Genomic DNA, 17,098 nt, shown 5'->3' on the forward strand with positions numbered 1-17,098 from the left:
GTTTGGGTGCTGAAAAACTAGGCTTATACTCGAGTATATACAGTATTCTACATGCCTTTATGTCCAAGAACCCCAGAAAAAACTCACTAGGTCTCATTAATGATGCCTCAGATGAGGTGCAAAGTCCAAATACAGTTCAGACATGAATGAAAATGGAGATGAATATTAAAGAGCATAAAAGAAAACAACAAAACAACACAAATGTAAATATTAATAAAATAAACCTCAAAATGCTTCTGTTGTTTGGTTGTTGGGTTTAGTGACTCTGATAACCAACCAGCTACTTCATCTACACTCTGAAAACAGCCGGAATAGGCTAAAGTAATATTAAAAACAGCCTCCATGATCAGGGTGCACTTGCTCTGCATTACAAAAATATCATATAAAATATTTCATTACATGTTTAATAGCATTAATAACATCCTTGTTCCTCAAGCTATACACTAATGGGTTTAACAGGGGAGTGACAGCCACATAAAGCAGAGACAGCAGCTTATCCATTTCTTGGGAATTCCCAGAATCTGGCTTCATGTACAAACTTAAAGATGTCCCACAGAACAGAAGCACAACTGTGAGATGGGAGCAGCAGCTGGAGAAGGTCTTGAGTTTTCCTACTGAAGTTCGGATCTTTAAGGCAGAAGATATAATGTTTCCATAGGAGATCAGAATTAAACAAAAGGGTAGGAACCCAATAATTACACACAGTATAATTATTAAAATGCTAATGTTTTTAGTGTCACTGCAAGAAAGCTTCAGTACAGTTTTTAGGTCACAAAAGAAATGATTGATTTCATGATGATCACAGAAATATAAATTAGAAATGAGCCAACAAAACAAAATTGAATCGGTGGCACCGAAGAACCAAGAAACAGAGGCAAGAAGAACACAAACACTTTTCTTCATGATGAGAGAGTAGCGCATGGGGATACAGATGGCTACATAGCGATCATAAGCCATGGAGGTCAGGAGAAGGAATTCCACTGTAACACATGATGCATAGAAATAAAACTGAGTCATACAGCCCAGGAAAGAAATGCTGTTGTCTCCTGTTATAGTGATGGCCAGAAGCTTTGGCAAGATGGCAGTGACATAGACAATGTCTTGGACAGACAAGTTGCAGAGGAAAAAGTACATTGGAGTGTGCAGGCGGGGCACCAAACATACAAGTGCAGTAATGATAAGGTTTGCACATACAGTTAGACTGTACATCAGTAGCACCAAAAGGAAGATCAGAAGCTGTAGTTTTTCATGACTCAAAAATGCCAAGAGGTGGAATTCTCTCTGTAATGTCCTGTTTTTCACCCCATTTTCAGCCATGTTGTGTCTTTGTGAAAAAGCAGAATAATGAATTTAACAGGTGAAGACTGAATTTTTCAAAGGTGATAACTTTAACTTTGAATATAGTTAACCTAACTATGGCTTTCCCAGCTGAAGTTTATTTGGAGCACAAAGAACTGTGGCTCCCTTCACTAATACAGTGCTGACTGGGTCAGGCACACACGGGGGGCACTAAGGCAGGTAAGGACAGGGCTAGCTGTGGCTTCTGTTGCTGCACTCGTCACTGGGCGCCAAATTTTCAATTTTAGGCTCAGTGCAGGCCGCAGCACACAGGGGTGAACATGAAGGTTGTGCACTTGCGCCACATTCTCTTGAACTTGTGTCCCCCCAGGGTCAAAATACCCTTATGGTCTCTTTTGAGATTATGTTGCAGGCACAACTCTCCCCCTAAGGGAGTAACTAAAACACAAAATTCTACTCCTTCAATAGCAGCAAAAAGCTTGATACGTAAGCACCGGAGGAACCCAAACCACTCACAGTAGAATGGAGCAACAGTAGATGATATTTACCTGATGGAGGAGACAACATCCTCCATGTTTAGTAAAATGTTTCTAAATAGGAGTGGTAACAAATAATTCTTTTATCCACAGGTTTCTATGCACCTACTGTACCATCCGCAGTGTGCAAGTGTCACTAGAATGAGCAATAAAACCACAAGGACATTCACACTGTTACACTGCAGACTTGTATTGACAGATACAGATTTATATAGAAAGTTACTGACGCAGTTCCCCAAAGGTCTCCTGTTTGTTCTTCCCAGAAACCCCTCTGAGAATAGTGTGAGCAATTAGATCTTAAAGAAAGAATTCATCTTTTTAATAATATGCCATGGTGCTACCTTGTAAATTAAGGGGCAGATTTGCTAAAACTCAAATTTGACTAAACTCGTTTTCTCGAATTATTAAAGATAAAAAGGGTTGATTCACTAAAGGTCGATATTTCGAGCGCTATTTATAGAATGTGTTAAAAATGTTATCGCTTCTTATTTTTTGCAACTTAACGCACGATTCACTATAGGATACTTGCGTTATTTAAGTCGCGATTTCGCCGCTTGCTATATTAGTGCACGATTTAACGCACAATTTAACACATGTAACCATTATGTTCTTAAAACTACTTTTCTGAAAATGGGCATTTCCCTGAAAACTGGAGGCTGCATCACATATACTTGAATAAATCCCACTGCAAAGTCCATGTTGTGTTGCGAAAGGCTCATCAACCACAATTTGGTGTTAATTTCCGCACAAACGAATGCGATATTTAGCGCGTCTAACGCTTCTTATGTGTTTGTGAATCATGTGTTAGTATTATTTCTATGCGAGAATTAACGCAAAGCGTTAAAATTAACGCCTTGCAATCATGCGTTGTTTAGTGCATGTGATATGTGACTTAACGCACGCGATAATACTTTAGCGAATTGAGCGTTATTTTTTGTGTCAATTTTAACACAAAAAAGCATGTGGTAACACTTATTGCACTTTAGTGAATCAACCCTTAAGTCCGCAAAAAAGGCTTAGAAAAATATATAATACTTTATAAATAACATTAAAAAATCATACCTCATGTATGCAGCCTAACGCGTTTCATGCTAATCTAGCACTTAAGGCTCAACAAAGTTTGTTTACACATCTATATATATATATGTAAGCTCTACGAGGCAGGGACCTCCTTCCTACTGTGTCTCATACCACATGGCACTTATATATATACATATATATATTTATTGTATTTATTTATTATATCACTTGTCCTCCCTGTGTGTATTTGTGTATATTGTAAGATTGTACAGCGCTGCGTACCCTTGTGGCACTTTATAAATAAAGTTATACATACATACATACATATATACATGGTAAAGGATACACCCACCTAAATATAAAAACCAATCAGTGTAGCGTAGCCTACAACCCCCACTACTACAAACACTCCAATCTATTAACTCCATCAGGCACATAGTCAATTAGATGCAAGTTAACAAATACATAACACAGGGTAAGGGCTCTGGCACACGGGGAGATTAGTCGCCCGCGAGATTAGTCCCCGAGTTGCCATCAGTTGCCATCCCACCGGCGAAAATGTAAGTCGCTGGTGGGATGGCACACACGGCGGCGCGATTTTGGCAAATCGGCAAAAATGCCTCGCGAGGCAACTTCGTCGATTTGCCAAAATCGCCTGCGCAGCGTGTGCCATCCCACCGGCGACTTACATTTTCGCTGGTGGGATGGCAATTCGGGGAGATTAGTCGCCCGTGAACAGGGAGATTTGTCGCGGGCGGCTAATCTCCCCGTGTGCCAGAGCCCTTAAAGAGTAAAAGTATTCATGCTACCAAATAAGTAATATTTTTTCACACAAAGCAGGTAACATCAAAAGTAAAATTCAAACCTAAAGCAATTCGTGTATGTAAATAAAAAATCCAGTATACTTCTCGCTTGCGGAGAGGGGTAAGGGTATCCCCTCCTCTCCTACCAGTATTTACCTGTTCTATCGCTTCTACTGAGAAAAATGTTATATCACTATTGTTGCACTCATTTTCTCAAATGTCTAGTATTTACTAAAGAAAAGTCCTAAGGAAAAGTTGCTGTGAGAAAAGCTGTAAAAAAACTTGTGCAACAGTTTGAAAAGGTCGAGTTTTCGGGCAAAACCCAGTGAAGTCTCTAAAGTTTTGAGACAAAAGAAAGAACTTCAAGGAAAGGGAAGGGACTTTTGCCCTTGACCACATGAATTCGTCAAATGTAGCCTGGCGAATTGTCGAATTCGGATTCAACGCATAAGGGCTGATTCACTAAAGTGCGATAAGTTTTATCGCACGTTTTTTTGCGTTAAAATAGACGCAAAAATTAGCGCGCGATTCACTACAGTATTACCGCGTGCGTTAAGTCGCATATCGCATGCGTTAGTTTTTGCGCAACTGCATGCATTAGTTTAAACGCATGCATTAATTAGCGCGCTGAAAAGAATACTAACGCATGATTCACAAACACTTAGACGCGCTAAATATAGCATTAGGCTGTGCGAAAAATACTTGGGGCAGGCGATAATTATAGAAAAGTACAGTTCATGAGCTTTTGGCAACACAATATGGACTTTGCAGTGGGATTTATTGAAGTCTGTGTTTCCCCTAGAGTGATGCAGCCGCCAGTTTGCAGGGAAATGGGGATTTTTAATACAGTAATTTTCCGCAGGTATTGGCGTGTATGGCTAACATGGCATGCGTTTATTCGCACGACTATTTATATGCGGCTACAATTGATTAAATGTTTCGCCAGGCATGGATTCGCAGCGAATTTTTGGACGTGCGGCGAATTTTTCCGCTGCGAATTTTAATAGTCGCGGGCAACAATTTTTTTGGCCGCACGACATTTTTGCCGTTTTGCAAATTTTTCGCTAAAGATAAATGGAGCAGATTCGCTCATCACTAGCGGCTACTATTTATAAGCAGCTACTAATTATATGCTACTATTTATATGTGGCGACAATTCATATGCGGCGACTATCTATTTGCGGCGACTATACGCAGGCGTTAATTAGCGCATGTACCGTCAAATACCAAACGAAAATAGTCTTCGCGAGTTAAATAACGCATGCAATATCGCACGTAAATTAGCGCAAGTATGCTTATGGTGAATCGTGCGTTAAGTCGCGAAAATTTAGACGCGATAACATTTTTAACACACGCTATAAATAGCGCATGTTTTAACGCACTTTAGTGAATCAACCCTATTGTACAGCTTGGAAAGTTCGCAGTGGTTTTTATCTGTGACTTTTTGTGCTAAAAATTCAATTTGAGTTTAAAAAAAAAATTGATGGTTAGTGAGGGAATGGGCCCCTTATGTCCAAACAAAGAAGCTGGAACACTCAAGGGACTTGAAAACGTTTATTGTTATAGTCAACATTTCAATCCCTCCCAAGAGAACTTTCTCATGGTTGTCTTGACAATCAGACAATATTGTATTGTGTTACATTTTACATATAGACACCCCCATTCCATCCCCTGCCTCTGTTCTGCGCTGGCCATGCCCATGGATCCTATATATACTGTAAATAAATGCACATGTATATGTACAGACAGACCATGCATTGTGTATATTCTCTGATTTATGTATCATGTTAATGCACTTTGTTTATCCCTACAGAGGCACATTCATCTCAGCAACCTTAATATGCCCAAGTTCAGCTCAGCTAGATTATATGTGCTTCTTATTGTTGCCAGTCTCAACAGGAGAAAAAATAGAGGTTATTGTGGTTATTACAGCAGGTCCATCATGGCTTCCCTCTCTTCCCTTCTTTTCATTACCCATATACCAACATAATTACCACATGAACACATCCATATACAGATATAAATAACTATAAAACCAAGATAAGTCATTTTCTACACAGGGAGCATGTATAGGTGCATATACCTTTATGAATGATGTTTTTGTGAAAGCAATTTAGCACTTGCCCTTTTATTTTTAAACAATCCTTGTTGACTGTTAAGGCTGGGACTCACTATGCATAAACACTAATTGTATCTATTGTAGCCCACTTTATGCTGTGCTGCTACTTGTACCATCCACTTGTATACTTTTGGCACTACAGGAGCTCTGAGTCCCCGCTTAATATGGGGGAACAGGTACAATATTACTGGCGTGCCTCCACCCAGGGCAGGTATTGGTAGAACTATAACTCCCCTCCCTGGGAAATTCTGTACTGTCCTCCATGGACAGGGACTCCCTGCAACTCCCAGTACCTTGCCCCTCCCTTGGGGTAGCTGCTTACCAGGCAGTTGAGGATCCTCTTTATAGGAAGAGACCAGACACTGGCTGTGATGTGAACCAGATGAACTTGCTTTATTGAGTGCAGGCAGGACTTCCAGGAGTATAACATACACACAGTTCACGGTAACCTCTCCTTTACTTCTCTCTTAGAGAACCTCTCTCTTAGGGCTACCCACGGTGCTCCCGCCAGGTGATCCTATCTAGGAGTTCCTCCCGGTACTCTCGCCAGGAGACCCTCTCTTAGGGCTCTCCCCGGTACTCCTGCCAGGCTGACCCTCTACAAGGACTCACCCCTGTACTCACACCTGAGCACCCTTCGATTGGGAATCTCCCTGGTGGTCACTTGCTCCACCTAACTAGATACTACATTCCCTGAACTCCAGCGATGGATTGCTGAGGGGTCTTAACCCCTCTTACTCCTGGTGGGGCTATCTCTGCTTGTTCTTGCTATGCCTGCCTGTCACTCCTAGAGTGATCTATTGCAGTACTACTGACTAAGACTACAGCCTATTGAACACCTCTTTACATAGGGAGGCTCCAGGACTAAAACCTGCTGAACATGGGAGTGATCCCCTTTTATATCCCAACACACCACCCAGTGGTTCTGCCTAAACTGCAGGGAAAATCCCTCTAGCACAGAAAACCTACAGAATCACCTTGGGTGTCCAAATCCCACAGGGTCACCCTCTAGTGCCTGTCTAAACGGGAACCCACCTAAGGGGCCAAATTTGGTGATTCTCCCCCTTCAGGAAAATTGTCACCTCCCGGCTGACATACCTCATACAAACCATGTACCATACTTATTTCCTTTACATGCACTTCAACAGCCTCTCCAAAGGTCTGCCACTTTATTTAACAAAAAAATAAATTTCTACTCCCTCCTCCTCCTTGAGGGAGTCCAACTCCCCAGGTGATCAGCACCTTGGGGAATCTTCCACCAACGGGTGGGCATCACTTTCATTCATAGCTACAGTCTCAACAAATGACGGCGATAAAACTAGTTGGGGAGCCAAGCACAGGCCTCTCAGTACAGGCCGCTTCCTCTTCCCCTTCTCCATCATGTCCCCAGCCGGGGGCGATCTCACTGGACGAGGGGGTTACACTGTCCAGATAGTGGGGGCTCTTAGTATAGGCCGCTTCCCCCTTAAGTGTCTGTAAATATGATCTTGGGGCCAGGGCCTCTTCCTGCCCTGACTCAGTGTAGGATGGGGATGGGGGCCCGATAAACTCCTCCCACTCCTGATCCTGAGACCCCGGAAAGCTACCCCGCGATAGGGACCTACGATGACCCCTTAACAAGGACCGGAAGAATTCTCTGTTGCTCGGCTAGAACTTCTCCTCTGATCAGCGGACTAGCTGAATCAGCCGTGGCTACTACCGCTATAGGTGGCAGAGTGGGAGTGCAGGCTTCATCCCCCTCCGTGGGAGGTAACACGCCCTTCTGGACGTCCCTGGCCTGGGTATCGTTGGCACCCTCCGGTGCAATCTCTTTGGCCCCTCCCTATTTGGTACTGAGGGAAAGGTCCGACAACACCGCCACTATATTAGAATAGACCCTGTTATTTGCATTTAAAAATATACAGGATTTTGTAACAATAATGCTTTTTTGACTTTCATGAGATTTGGTTTTTTGGATGGTGCTTAAACCAAAACCTTGTTATTTTTTTAATGGAATTAATAATATCTTTATTCCTTAAGCTATACACTAATGGGTTTAACAGGGGGGTGACAACCACAGACACTATAGACAGCAGCTTATTAATAATGCGGGAATTCTCTGACTCTGGCTTTATGTACAGACCTAAAGATGTCCCACAGAACAGAAGCACAACTGTGAGATGGGAGCAGCAGCTGGAGAAGGTCTTGAGTTTTCCTGCTGAAGTTCGGATCTTTGAGATAGAAGATATAATGTTTCCATAGGAGATCAGAATTAAACCAGAGGGTATGAGTCCAATAGCTACACATGCTACAATTATTGCAATTTTAATGGTTTCAGTGCCACTGCAAGAGAGCTCCAGTATGGCTTTAAGCTCACAAAAAAAATAATTGATTTCTTGATGGTCACAAAATGATAAATTAGATACGAGCCAACAATACATGGCTGCATTTGTCGCACCGATGAACCAAGGAACAAAGGCAAGAAGAATGCAAATGTATTTCTGCATGATGAGAGAGTAACGCATGGGGATACAGATGGCTACATAGCGATCATAAGCCATGGAGGTCAGGAGGAGGAATTCCACTGAAACACATAATATATAAAAATACATCTGAGTCATACAGCCCAGGAAAGAAATGCTGCTGTCATCGGTTATAGTGATGGCCAGAAGCTTTGGCAAGGTAGTAGTGATATAGATAATGTCTTGGACAGACAAGTTGCAGAGGAAAAAGTACATTGGAGTGTGCAGGCGGGGCACCAAACATACAAGTGCAGTAATGATAAGGTTTGCACATACAGTTAGACTGTACATCAGTAACACCCAACTAAAGATCACAAGCTGTACTTCATCATGACTCAGAAATGCCAAGAGGTGGAATTCTCTCTGTAATGTTCTGTTTCTTGCTTCATTTTCAGTCATGTTGTGTCCTTAGAGAAAGTAAAATAATGAATTTCACTTGTGTGGACCGAATCATGCAATAGTTATATCTTTCACTATATTTGACTCTTTGGGCCTCACTTGCTGGTGGTGAATGCAAAACCGGCACCCATTAATATACTATACAGAAAGTGCTTCTACACTTTCTCAGTATGCCATTTGTGCCTACTAGTTACAAGTAACAACAAGCCACCTGCTACAAGTGTGAATATTGCTTTAGACTCTGAATAGGTAGTGATGAGCACATTTTTTTGCCGGGCATGGATTTGCAGCAAAATTCCACATTTCACCAACAGCAATTTTTTTCCTAACCTTGTTTCTGGTATAACTAGTAATGCACTGTACTGCTTTTTTAATGGTTCTTTTAGCTCATTTTCCTTACTTGATTATTAATGTGTGTCCCTTGCCTCCCTGCTTGCCTCCTCTGCACTAAAGAACTGCGCTACTCATCTTGCAAGATTAAACTTTCAAACCATGTCCAATCACTGGACATTGTTGGTGCAGGTGGATTTATTTTTGTCTGAAACCACAAAAAAATAAATTTCCACCAGCGGCAGTTATTTATTAAAAGATCTGATCTGAAAAAGCATGAACAAAAAAATGCGGAAAAACACAACTTTTTCAACTTTCCTCACAATAACCGCAACTTTTTTGCATATTGTCACACCAAAGCCAGCATAAAAACCCTGAAATGATCTAAATCAGTGCTGTCCAACTTCTGTGGTACCGAGGGCCGGAATTTTTCCGACCTACGTGGTGGAGGGCCGATAATGGAAGCCAGTTTTGACTACTCCCCTTTTTGAAACTGCACCCACTTGAACACACCCATGTTATCACATGACCATACCCATATTAATGGTTGTAGTACAGCAAAAACTTGCCATACTCTGCCTGCCCTACCCTGCCTGTGTGTGCCATACTCTGCCTTCCCTACCCTGCCTGTGTGTGCCATACTCTGCCTTCCCTACCCTGCCTGTGTGCCATACTTGGCTGGTTTGTGCCATACTTGGCCTGTGTGTGCCATACTCTGCCTGCCCTACCCTGCCTGTGTGTGCCATACTCTGCCTTCCCTACCCTGCCTGCATGTGCCATACTTTCACTGTGTTTGCCATTCTTGGCTGGTTTGTGCCATACTTGGCCTGTGTGTGCCATACTCTGCCTTCCCTACCCTGCCTGTGTGTGCCATACTCTGCCTTCCCTACCCTGCCTGTGTGTGCCATACTCTGCTTGCCCTATGATGCCTGTGTGTATGGCACACACATGCAGCCTACAGTGGCACAATGCTGGCATTGCTCCTACAGTCTGCACAATAACTACTGTATATATTAAAAAACTTTTTAATTGCAGTACCACCTCAGTATATGTTCTTTTTGTAGTGTGCAGGGATTATTTGTGGGTTTCTACTGCTCCTGAGGTGTGAACAGGGGAACAATGGGTGTGAACACTGCAGGGGGGGAACAATGCAGAGATTAAAAGGTGTGAACAACACAGGGGATTACATATTTAAACAATACTGAGGGATTACAGCCTGAATCTGAGGTGAGAACCATGCAGGGGGGCAGTTAATCACAGTACTGATACCATTTAAAGCTTACACAAGAGTAAGCCATCAAAGCAGCCAGACAGGTGGGGGGCCACACAGAGGGGGGTCCCGCGGGCCGCCAGTTGGACAGCACTGATCTAAATGATCTTGGCAGTTTCTACCTGGCCTATTTTTGGATTTGGAATCATCGCAGTTTTGTTGCATAATAAATCTTGGAACAGTTGTGGTCTTTTTTCCACAAAAAATTCAGAGTGCAGTTTTGCCCTTACAGAATCCAAAGTGGGTGTAAGATAAAAGAGGTTGAAAGGAAAAACATCAGCAAGAATAAAGTAATAGTACCAGCCCCCTGCAGGAAGTGGTAGCCTTGCCCATATGAGGAAGGGGAGTGTTTTTGTCTCAGCAATAGATTTTACTAAATTGTTGGGTTTATGTGATTTTTATGATAAATAATTGTCTATTTATCAAAATAAATTACTATCAAAGAAAATATCTAATCACAAAACCAAAGGTGTCACTATCCCTTTAAGCTTAGATTCTAGATCCTTGAACTCACACTTTAGGGCAAGGGCACACTGGGCAGATTGTGAGCCTGTGGATAAGCTGTGCCTGCCTCTGGAAGCATTGAATGCGCCTAGGTGTAGCCAATATATGCCAACAAACCTGAGACTTAACATTAGTTGGTGGATATCAGATGCATGTACCTGCAACAGGGTGGATTCATCACTTCTGGGTGCGGGCACTTCTAGAAGATTTTTTAAGCATAGAGAAGGATTGTCAGCATGTACTTATACCCAGGCTGTCAATTCACCCTGTGTGTCTTTACGCTTAAGGTTGCCCATCTACCATTAATTATGATTTTAGTACCAGCATGTGCCAAGAGTTCTGGATCATGTCCAACTCCAACCACTAATTTATCTAATCAATCAACCAACCACATGCCAAAGCCTGACACCAAGGAGACAGCAAATTGTTTGGTTGTAATGACATGGACAACAGATTTTCCTATCTGCTTTCCTAATAGTTGAATTTCCCATAATCACAATCTGTGTAGGCCCTGGCCTCCTCCCTACCACTAATAGAAAGGCTGCTCTCCTGGCTGTTAGAAAGAATAGCCCCATCTATTTAATGAACGAATGGCATTTTTAACTGATGCAAAGGTCCCACCAGGAGACTTCCGTAAGTGGCCTCATGGAGGTTACAGGGGGCGCTATAATGTATTCTTTGTTTAGATCCTATGGGGCAGATTTACTAATCCACGAATCCGAATCCCGAAAAGGGAAAAAATCGTATTGGAAACGAAAATTTTGCGACTTTTTCGTCGCCGTCGCGATTTTTCATATTTGTCGCAACTTTTTCGTTGCCGTCGTGACTTTATTGTATTTTGCGCGACTTTTTTGTCGCCGCCGCGATTTTTTCGTATTGAACAATAGTAAACGGCGGAAAAACCAATCCGATTTTTACGCGACGGCGACGAAAGAGTTGCGGAAAATATATTAAAAAGTCGCGACGGCGGCGAAAAAATCGCGGGACATACAAAAAAGTTGCTACGGAAAAATCGCAAAAATACCGATCATTACGAAAAAACGCATTCGGACGCCTTTGGACCGTTCATGGATTAGTAAATCTGCCCCTTAATGTAACATTTGCAGAAAATTAATCAATATTTTAGCTTAATCAGATATATATGTTCTTTTACCTGTAAAGTTCAACAAGACTCTTCCTTAGGTTCCCAAATTAAAGTGTGATCTGTAAAACAACACTTGGTTAAGATCTTTACATAAGGCGAATAAGGATTAGTTCTGTGAATGAGTAATGGACCTATGTATCCGGAAGGCTGGCTTTAAAATACGGCATGTTTTGCTTGTCCTTTAATTTCCTGAGCTTATTTATATATATATATACAGGTATGGGACCCCTTATCCGGAAACCTGTTCTCCAGAAAGTTCCAAATTACGGGAAGGCCATCTCCCATAGACTCCATTATAAGCAAAAAATTCTAATTTTTAAAAATGATTTCCTTTTTCTCTGTAATAATAAAACAGTACCTGTACTTGATCCCAACTAAGATATAATTACCCCTTATTGGGGGCAGAACAGCCCTATTGGGTTTATTTAATGGTTAAATGATTCCCTTTTCTCTGTAATAATAAAACAGTACCTGTACTTGATCCCAACTAAGATATAATTACCCCTTATTGGGGGCAGAACAGCCCTATTGGGTTTATTTAATGGTTAAATGATTCCCTTTTCTCTGTAATAATAAAACAGTACCTGTACTTGATCCCAACTAAGATATAATTACCCCTTATTGGGGGCAGAACAGCCCTATTGGGTTTATTTAATGGTTAAATGATTCCCTTTTCTCTGTAATAATAAAACAGTACCTGTACTTGATCCCAACTAAGATATAATTACCCCTTATTGGAGGCAGAACAGCCCTATTGGGTTTATTCAATATTTAAATGATTTTTAGCAGACTTAATTTACAGAGATCCAAATTACAGAAAGATCCCTTATCCGGAAAACCCCAGGTCCCGAGCATTCTGGATAAGAGGTCCCATACCTGTATATATATATATATATATAATCAGCGCCGAATTTCAAACCGAGGCGCCCCTAGGCCGGCCCCCATTTGCGCCCCGCACCCCCACGCGCATGCACAAACAAATCCACCTCCCCCGTGCCGCGCCGACGCAATCGCGCATGCGCGGGCATTTAAACTCCCATGCGGAGCAGTGGGGAGAAGTCCCCATTGCTCCATATGGGAGCAAAATGTCACAATTTTGTTGCCCTAGGCCTCGCCACAAATCCGGGCCTGTATGTAATGGAGAAATGCGGAAAATCACTGGCCTGGTGAAAAAAATAACTAATTTTGAGTAAATAATCTAGTAGCTAAAAACCTGTTCAGAGCAATCAAGACATCAACCTACATTTCTGTTTAATTATTCCTGTACTCTACATAGTCAAAAATATAGTCTTTTTTAACATTAAAGACAACTGAAAAGTTTTGCAAATATAGCAAAAATATAGAAAATTCATGAGAAATACAAGAAAATATAGGCACTGAATGATAAATATGTGAGTTATATAGTTATTAAGGGCTACATTTAGCAAGAAATATCAGTTTTACATTTTGAATTTCAATAAATCTGCCCCTGACGTGTGTTGTTTATATCTGTATCTATTTGGATTATATCAACACCTGGTAGATACCTGGTAAACCCACTGGTTTAGGAAAAACAAGCTGTCTGTAGTATTCATCAAAATTTGTTTTTCTGTATTTATTTCTGTCTCAAAATACAAGCTGGAACAGAAAAGAAATTTACTCTCCAAGATTAAGTTATGGTCATTTGCAAAAAGGTGAAAATGTTAAAAAGAAGTCAAATCTGTCACATATGAGCCACAAAAGCTACTGTGCACAATCAGTGGACTTTATACACATCCAATCATGAACCCAAGTCTTGAGTAACAGAGCCAATATTTATACAGGATAAGGGAGTCAGCAGAGAAATTAGGTCCCCAAAAGGATTGTTCTGAGAATGAACTCTGTTGGGAATATTGTGCACAATTACAAACCTACCCAATTGTAACACAATTACAAAGCTTTGAAGTTTTAGAAATGTTTTATTGACAAGTACATAGAAGGTTCAAATCATGGAATACAGTCCACAGACTGTAGATTTATTACAGCCATTAAATGAAAAAGTTATGCAGACCAATAGAAAATGAGAGATACCTGTATTTACCCACAGTAGGCGCTAAATCTTTCCTAGTTTGGCAAGCCAATGACCAATTTGGTATGGTGGAAATGGATGGAATGGCATGTGATTAGATAAACTTGACCTAGCGAGTAAGTAAGTCTGAGTAAGAGGTGACATATGGCACACCATGTATAGCAGTAGTAATGAGTGAATCTGTCTCGTTTCAGTTAGACAAAAAATCTGGGAAACAACGGAAATATTTGTGACACAGTGAAAAATTATCGAAACGCGGGTGTAACCTGACTTTTTATCACGCGCAATATTTTTTGACGCAACCATGCACATTTTGACGTGAATGCTCCTAATTGTCCCTTGTCCTAATCAGGCTACCTCTGTCTACTACAGCACACTCACCACTGCCCTCAATGAGCTTGCTCCTGCCAAGACAAAACTCATGAGGCCCAAACTACTCCAACCCTGGCACACTGCTCATACCAAATCCCTCCAAAAACAGTCACGTACACTTGAGCGCCGCTGGCGCGAATCAAGGTCAGAGTCAGATTTCTGCAGCTACAAATCTGCTCTACTCTCCTACAACACCACCCTCTGCCAAGCTAAACAAACCTACTTCACTGCACTTATTAACTCCCTCTCTAAAAAACCTGCACAACTCTTCTCTACCTTTAACTCTCTGCTGTCCCCTCCTCCCCCCCCTCTGTGTGCTTCAGTCACTGCTCAAGCTATTGCAGAGCACTTTTAAAATAAAATTGCCACCATCCGAAGTGACATTGCACAACTAAATCCCCATAACCATTCCCTCCCTCCCTACATGCTACCCAGTCTCTTCTTGGCTCCTTCTCCCCAGTGACTGAAGAGGAAGTCTCAAAACTTTTGGCTTCCTCTCACCTTACTACCTGCCTGCTTGATCCCATTCCTACCAAACTTCTACGTAATGTCAACCCCTGTCTTATCAAAGCCTTAACTCATCTATTCAATCTCTCGCTCTCTACTGGAATCTTTCCCTCCCAACTGAAACATGCACTTGTAACCCCTATTCTGAAAAAACCCTCCCTTGATCCCTCCAATCCTAGTAACCTCTGACCTATCTCTCTGCTCCCATTCATCTCCAAACTACTCAAGCGCCTAGTTTACAACCGACTGACGCTATTCCTCTCTGAAAATAACGTCCTGGATCCCCTACAATATGGTTTTAGACAACAACACTCCACAGAAACTGCTCTAACCCGACTAACAAATGACCTCCTTTCGGCTAAAGCTAAAAAATACTACTCGCTACTAATACTTCTCGATCTCTCTGCTGCTTTTGACACTGTGGATCACCCTCTTCTCCTCCAGACTCTCCGCTCTCTTGGCCTTCGTGACACTGCCTTATACTGGTTTTCATCTTATCTCTCAGATCGATCCTTCAGTGTCTCTTACAATGGGGAATCATCTTCTCCCCTGCCTCTTTCTGTCGGGGTTCCTCAAGGCTCTGTCCTGGGCCCCTTACTATTTTCTCTCTATACCTCCTCACTTGGCAAATTAATCAATTCTTTTGGCTTTCAGTACCACCTCTATGCTGATGATACTCAGATCTATCTTTCCTCTCCTGATCTCAACCCAGAGCTTCTAACTTGCATCTCTTCCTGCCTGTCTGCTATCTCCACTTGGATGTACCAACGTTACCTTAAATTAAACCTCTCTAAGATTGAATTGGTTCTCTTTCCCCATCCAACGCCCACATAGTTCCCGAGGTATCTATAACGGTTAACAATTCTACCATCACCCCATCTTCCCAGGCCCAGTGCCTTGGGGTTATCCTTGATTCTGCCCTGTCCTTCACTCCTCATATCCAGTCACTTATCAAATCATGTCACCTAAGAAATATTTCCAAAATACGATCATTTATCACCCAAGATGCTGCCAAAATTCTTATTCACTCTCTTATAAAATCTCGCCTGGACTACTGTAACTCCCTACTAATTGGCCTTCCCCTCCAAAGACTGTCCCCTCTCCAGTCAATAATGAATACTGCTACCAGGCTCATACACCTCTCCAACCGCTCCTCCTCTGCCATGCCGCTCTGCCAATCCCTGCACTGGCTTCCCCTACCATCCAGGATAAAATTCAAACTAATGACTCTCACATTCAAAGCAGTTCACAACTCTGCCCCACCCTACATCTCTGAACTTATCTCTAGGCACCATCCAACCCGCTTGTTACACTCCTCTACTGACCTGCTCCTCAACTCCTCTCTCATTCCCTCCTCACACGCTCGTATTGAAGACTTTGCAAAGGCTGCCCCCCTTCTCTGGAATTCGCTCCCACAAACTGTCAGACTTTCTCCCAATCTCTCTGCCTTCAAGAGATCTCTAAAAACACATTTATTTAAAGAAGCTTACCTTAATTTAGTTTAACATGACCTCAGTGTGCTGCTAAAAGCAATACCCTGTGCCAAACCTCTCACAACTCTGTCATGCCCATTCCCACACCTTGTGTCTCAACCCTTTCTCCTTGTAGATTGTAAGCTCTTTTGGGCAGGGCTCTCTTCACCTCTTGTATCGGTTATTGGTTGCTTTATATGTTACGCTGTATGTCCAATGTATGTAACCCACTTATTGTACAGCGCTGCGGGATATGTTGGCGCTTTATAATTAAATGTTAATAATAATAATAATAATTTAGACAGGGCCGCACCCGTTTTTCAAGTGACCTATTTTTAATCTACTGTGACTTTTTATTTTTGACGCAAAACAAATTTTTTGGTTGTGAATTTTTCGCGAAACAAGTTTCTGGAAACAATTCTCCAGTGGTGAAATACAGAAAATTTACTGTGAATCCATGCCTGGTGAACAAATTAGCTCATCATTATATAGCAGTGAAGGGCCATGTGGGTGAGGAAAGACTCTGCTGGGATCATCACATTACTGCAGACATCCCAAAAAAGCCTTATTATATTTGCTTGCACCAAAACAATAACAGTCCAATGCTGGCGTTTCCTAGCACCCCTTGATACTGGCAGCTCAGCATTAGTGCAAGTCACAAGGAGTGTGAATGGGTCCCTGCACATTCTGTTTCAATATGCACTATAAAGCAGGTGACTATTTACTTTGCACTTGTGTTTCTCAATGAACCATTTGCACTGCCAATCTTTGGGCA

At 41.9% G+C, this 17,098-nt stretch overlaps 1 protein-coding gene across 1 annotated transcript; it reads right to left on the reverse strand.

Annotated features, from left to right (window-relative positions):
• Positions 1–378: 378 nt before the first annotated feature.
• Positions 379–1,317, reverse strand: LOC116409555 (olfactory receptor 13F1-like). Its single transcript, XM_031898231.1, has one exon. It carries the CDS (start codon positions 1,315–1,317, stop codon positions 379–381), a length of 939 nt encoding a protein of 312 aa, XP_031754091.1.
• Positions 1,318–17,098: the final 15,781 nt, after the last annotated feature.

The sequence above is a fragment of the Xenopus tropicalis genome, chromosome 3 (assembly GCF_000004195.4).
Source record: "Xenopus tropicalis strain Nigerian chromosome 3, UCB_Xtro_10.0, whole genome shotgun sequence".
Taxonomy (NCBI): domain Eukaryota; kingdom Metazoa; phylum Chordata; class Amphibia; order Anura; family Pipidae; genus Xenopus; species Xenopus tropicalis.

What these genes read in the sequence shown, in the direction of transcription:
- LOC116409555 (XM_031898231.1), bottom strand. Translation starts at nt 1,317, where the DNA reads ATGGCTGAAAATGGGGTGAAAAACAGGACATTACAGAGAGAATTCCAC.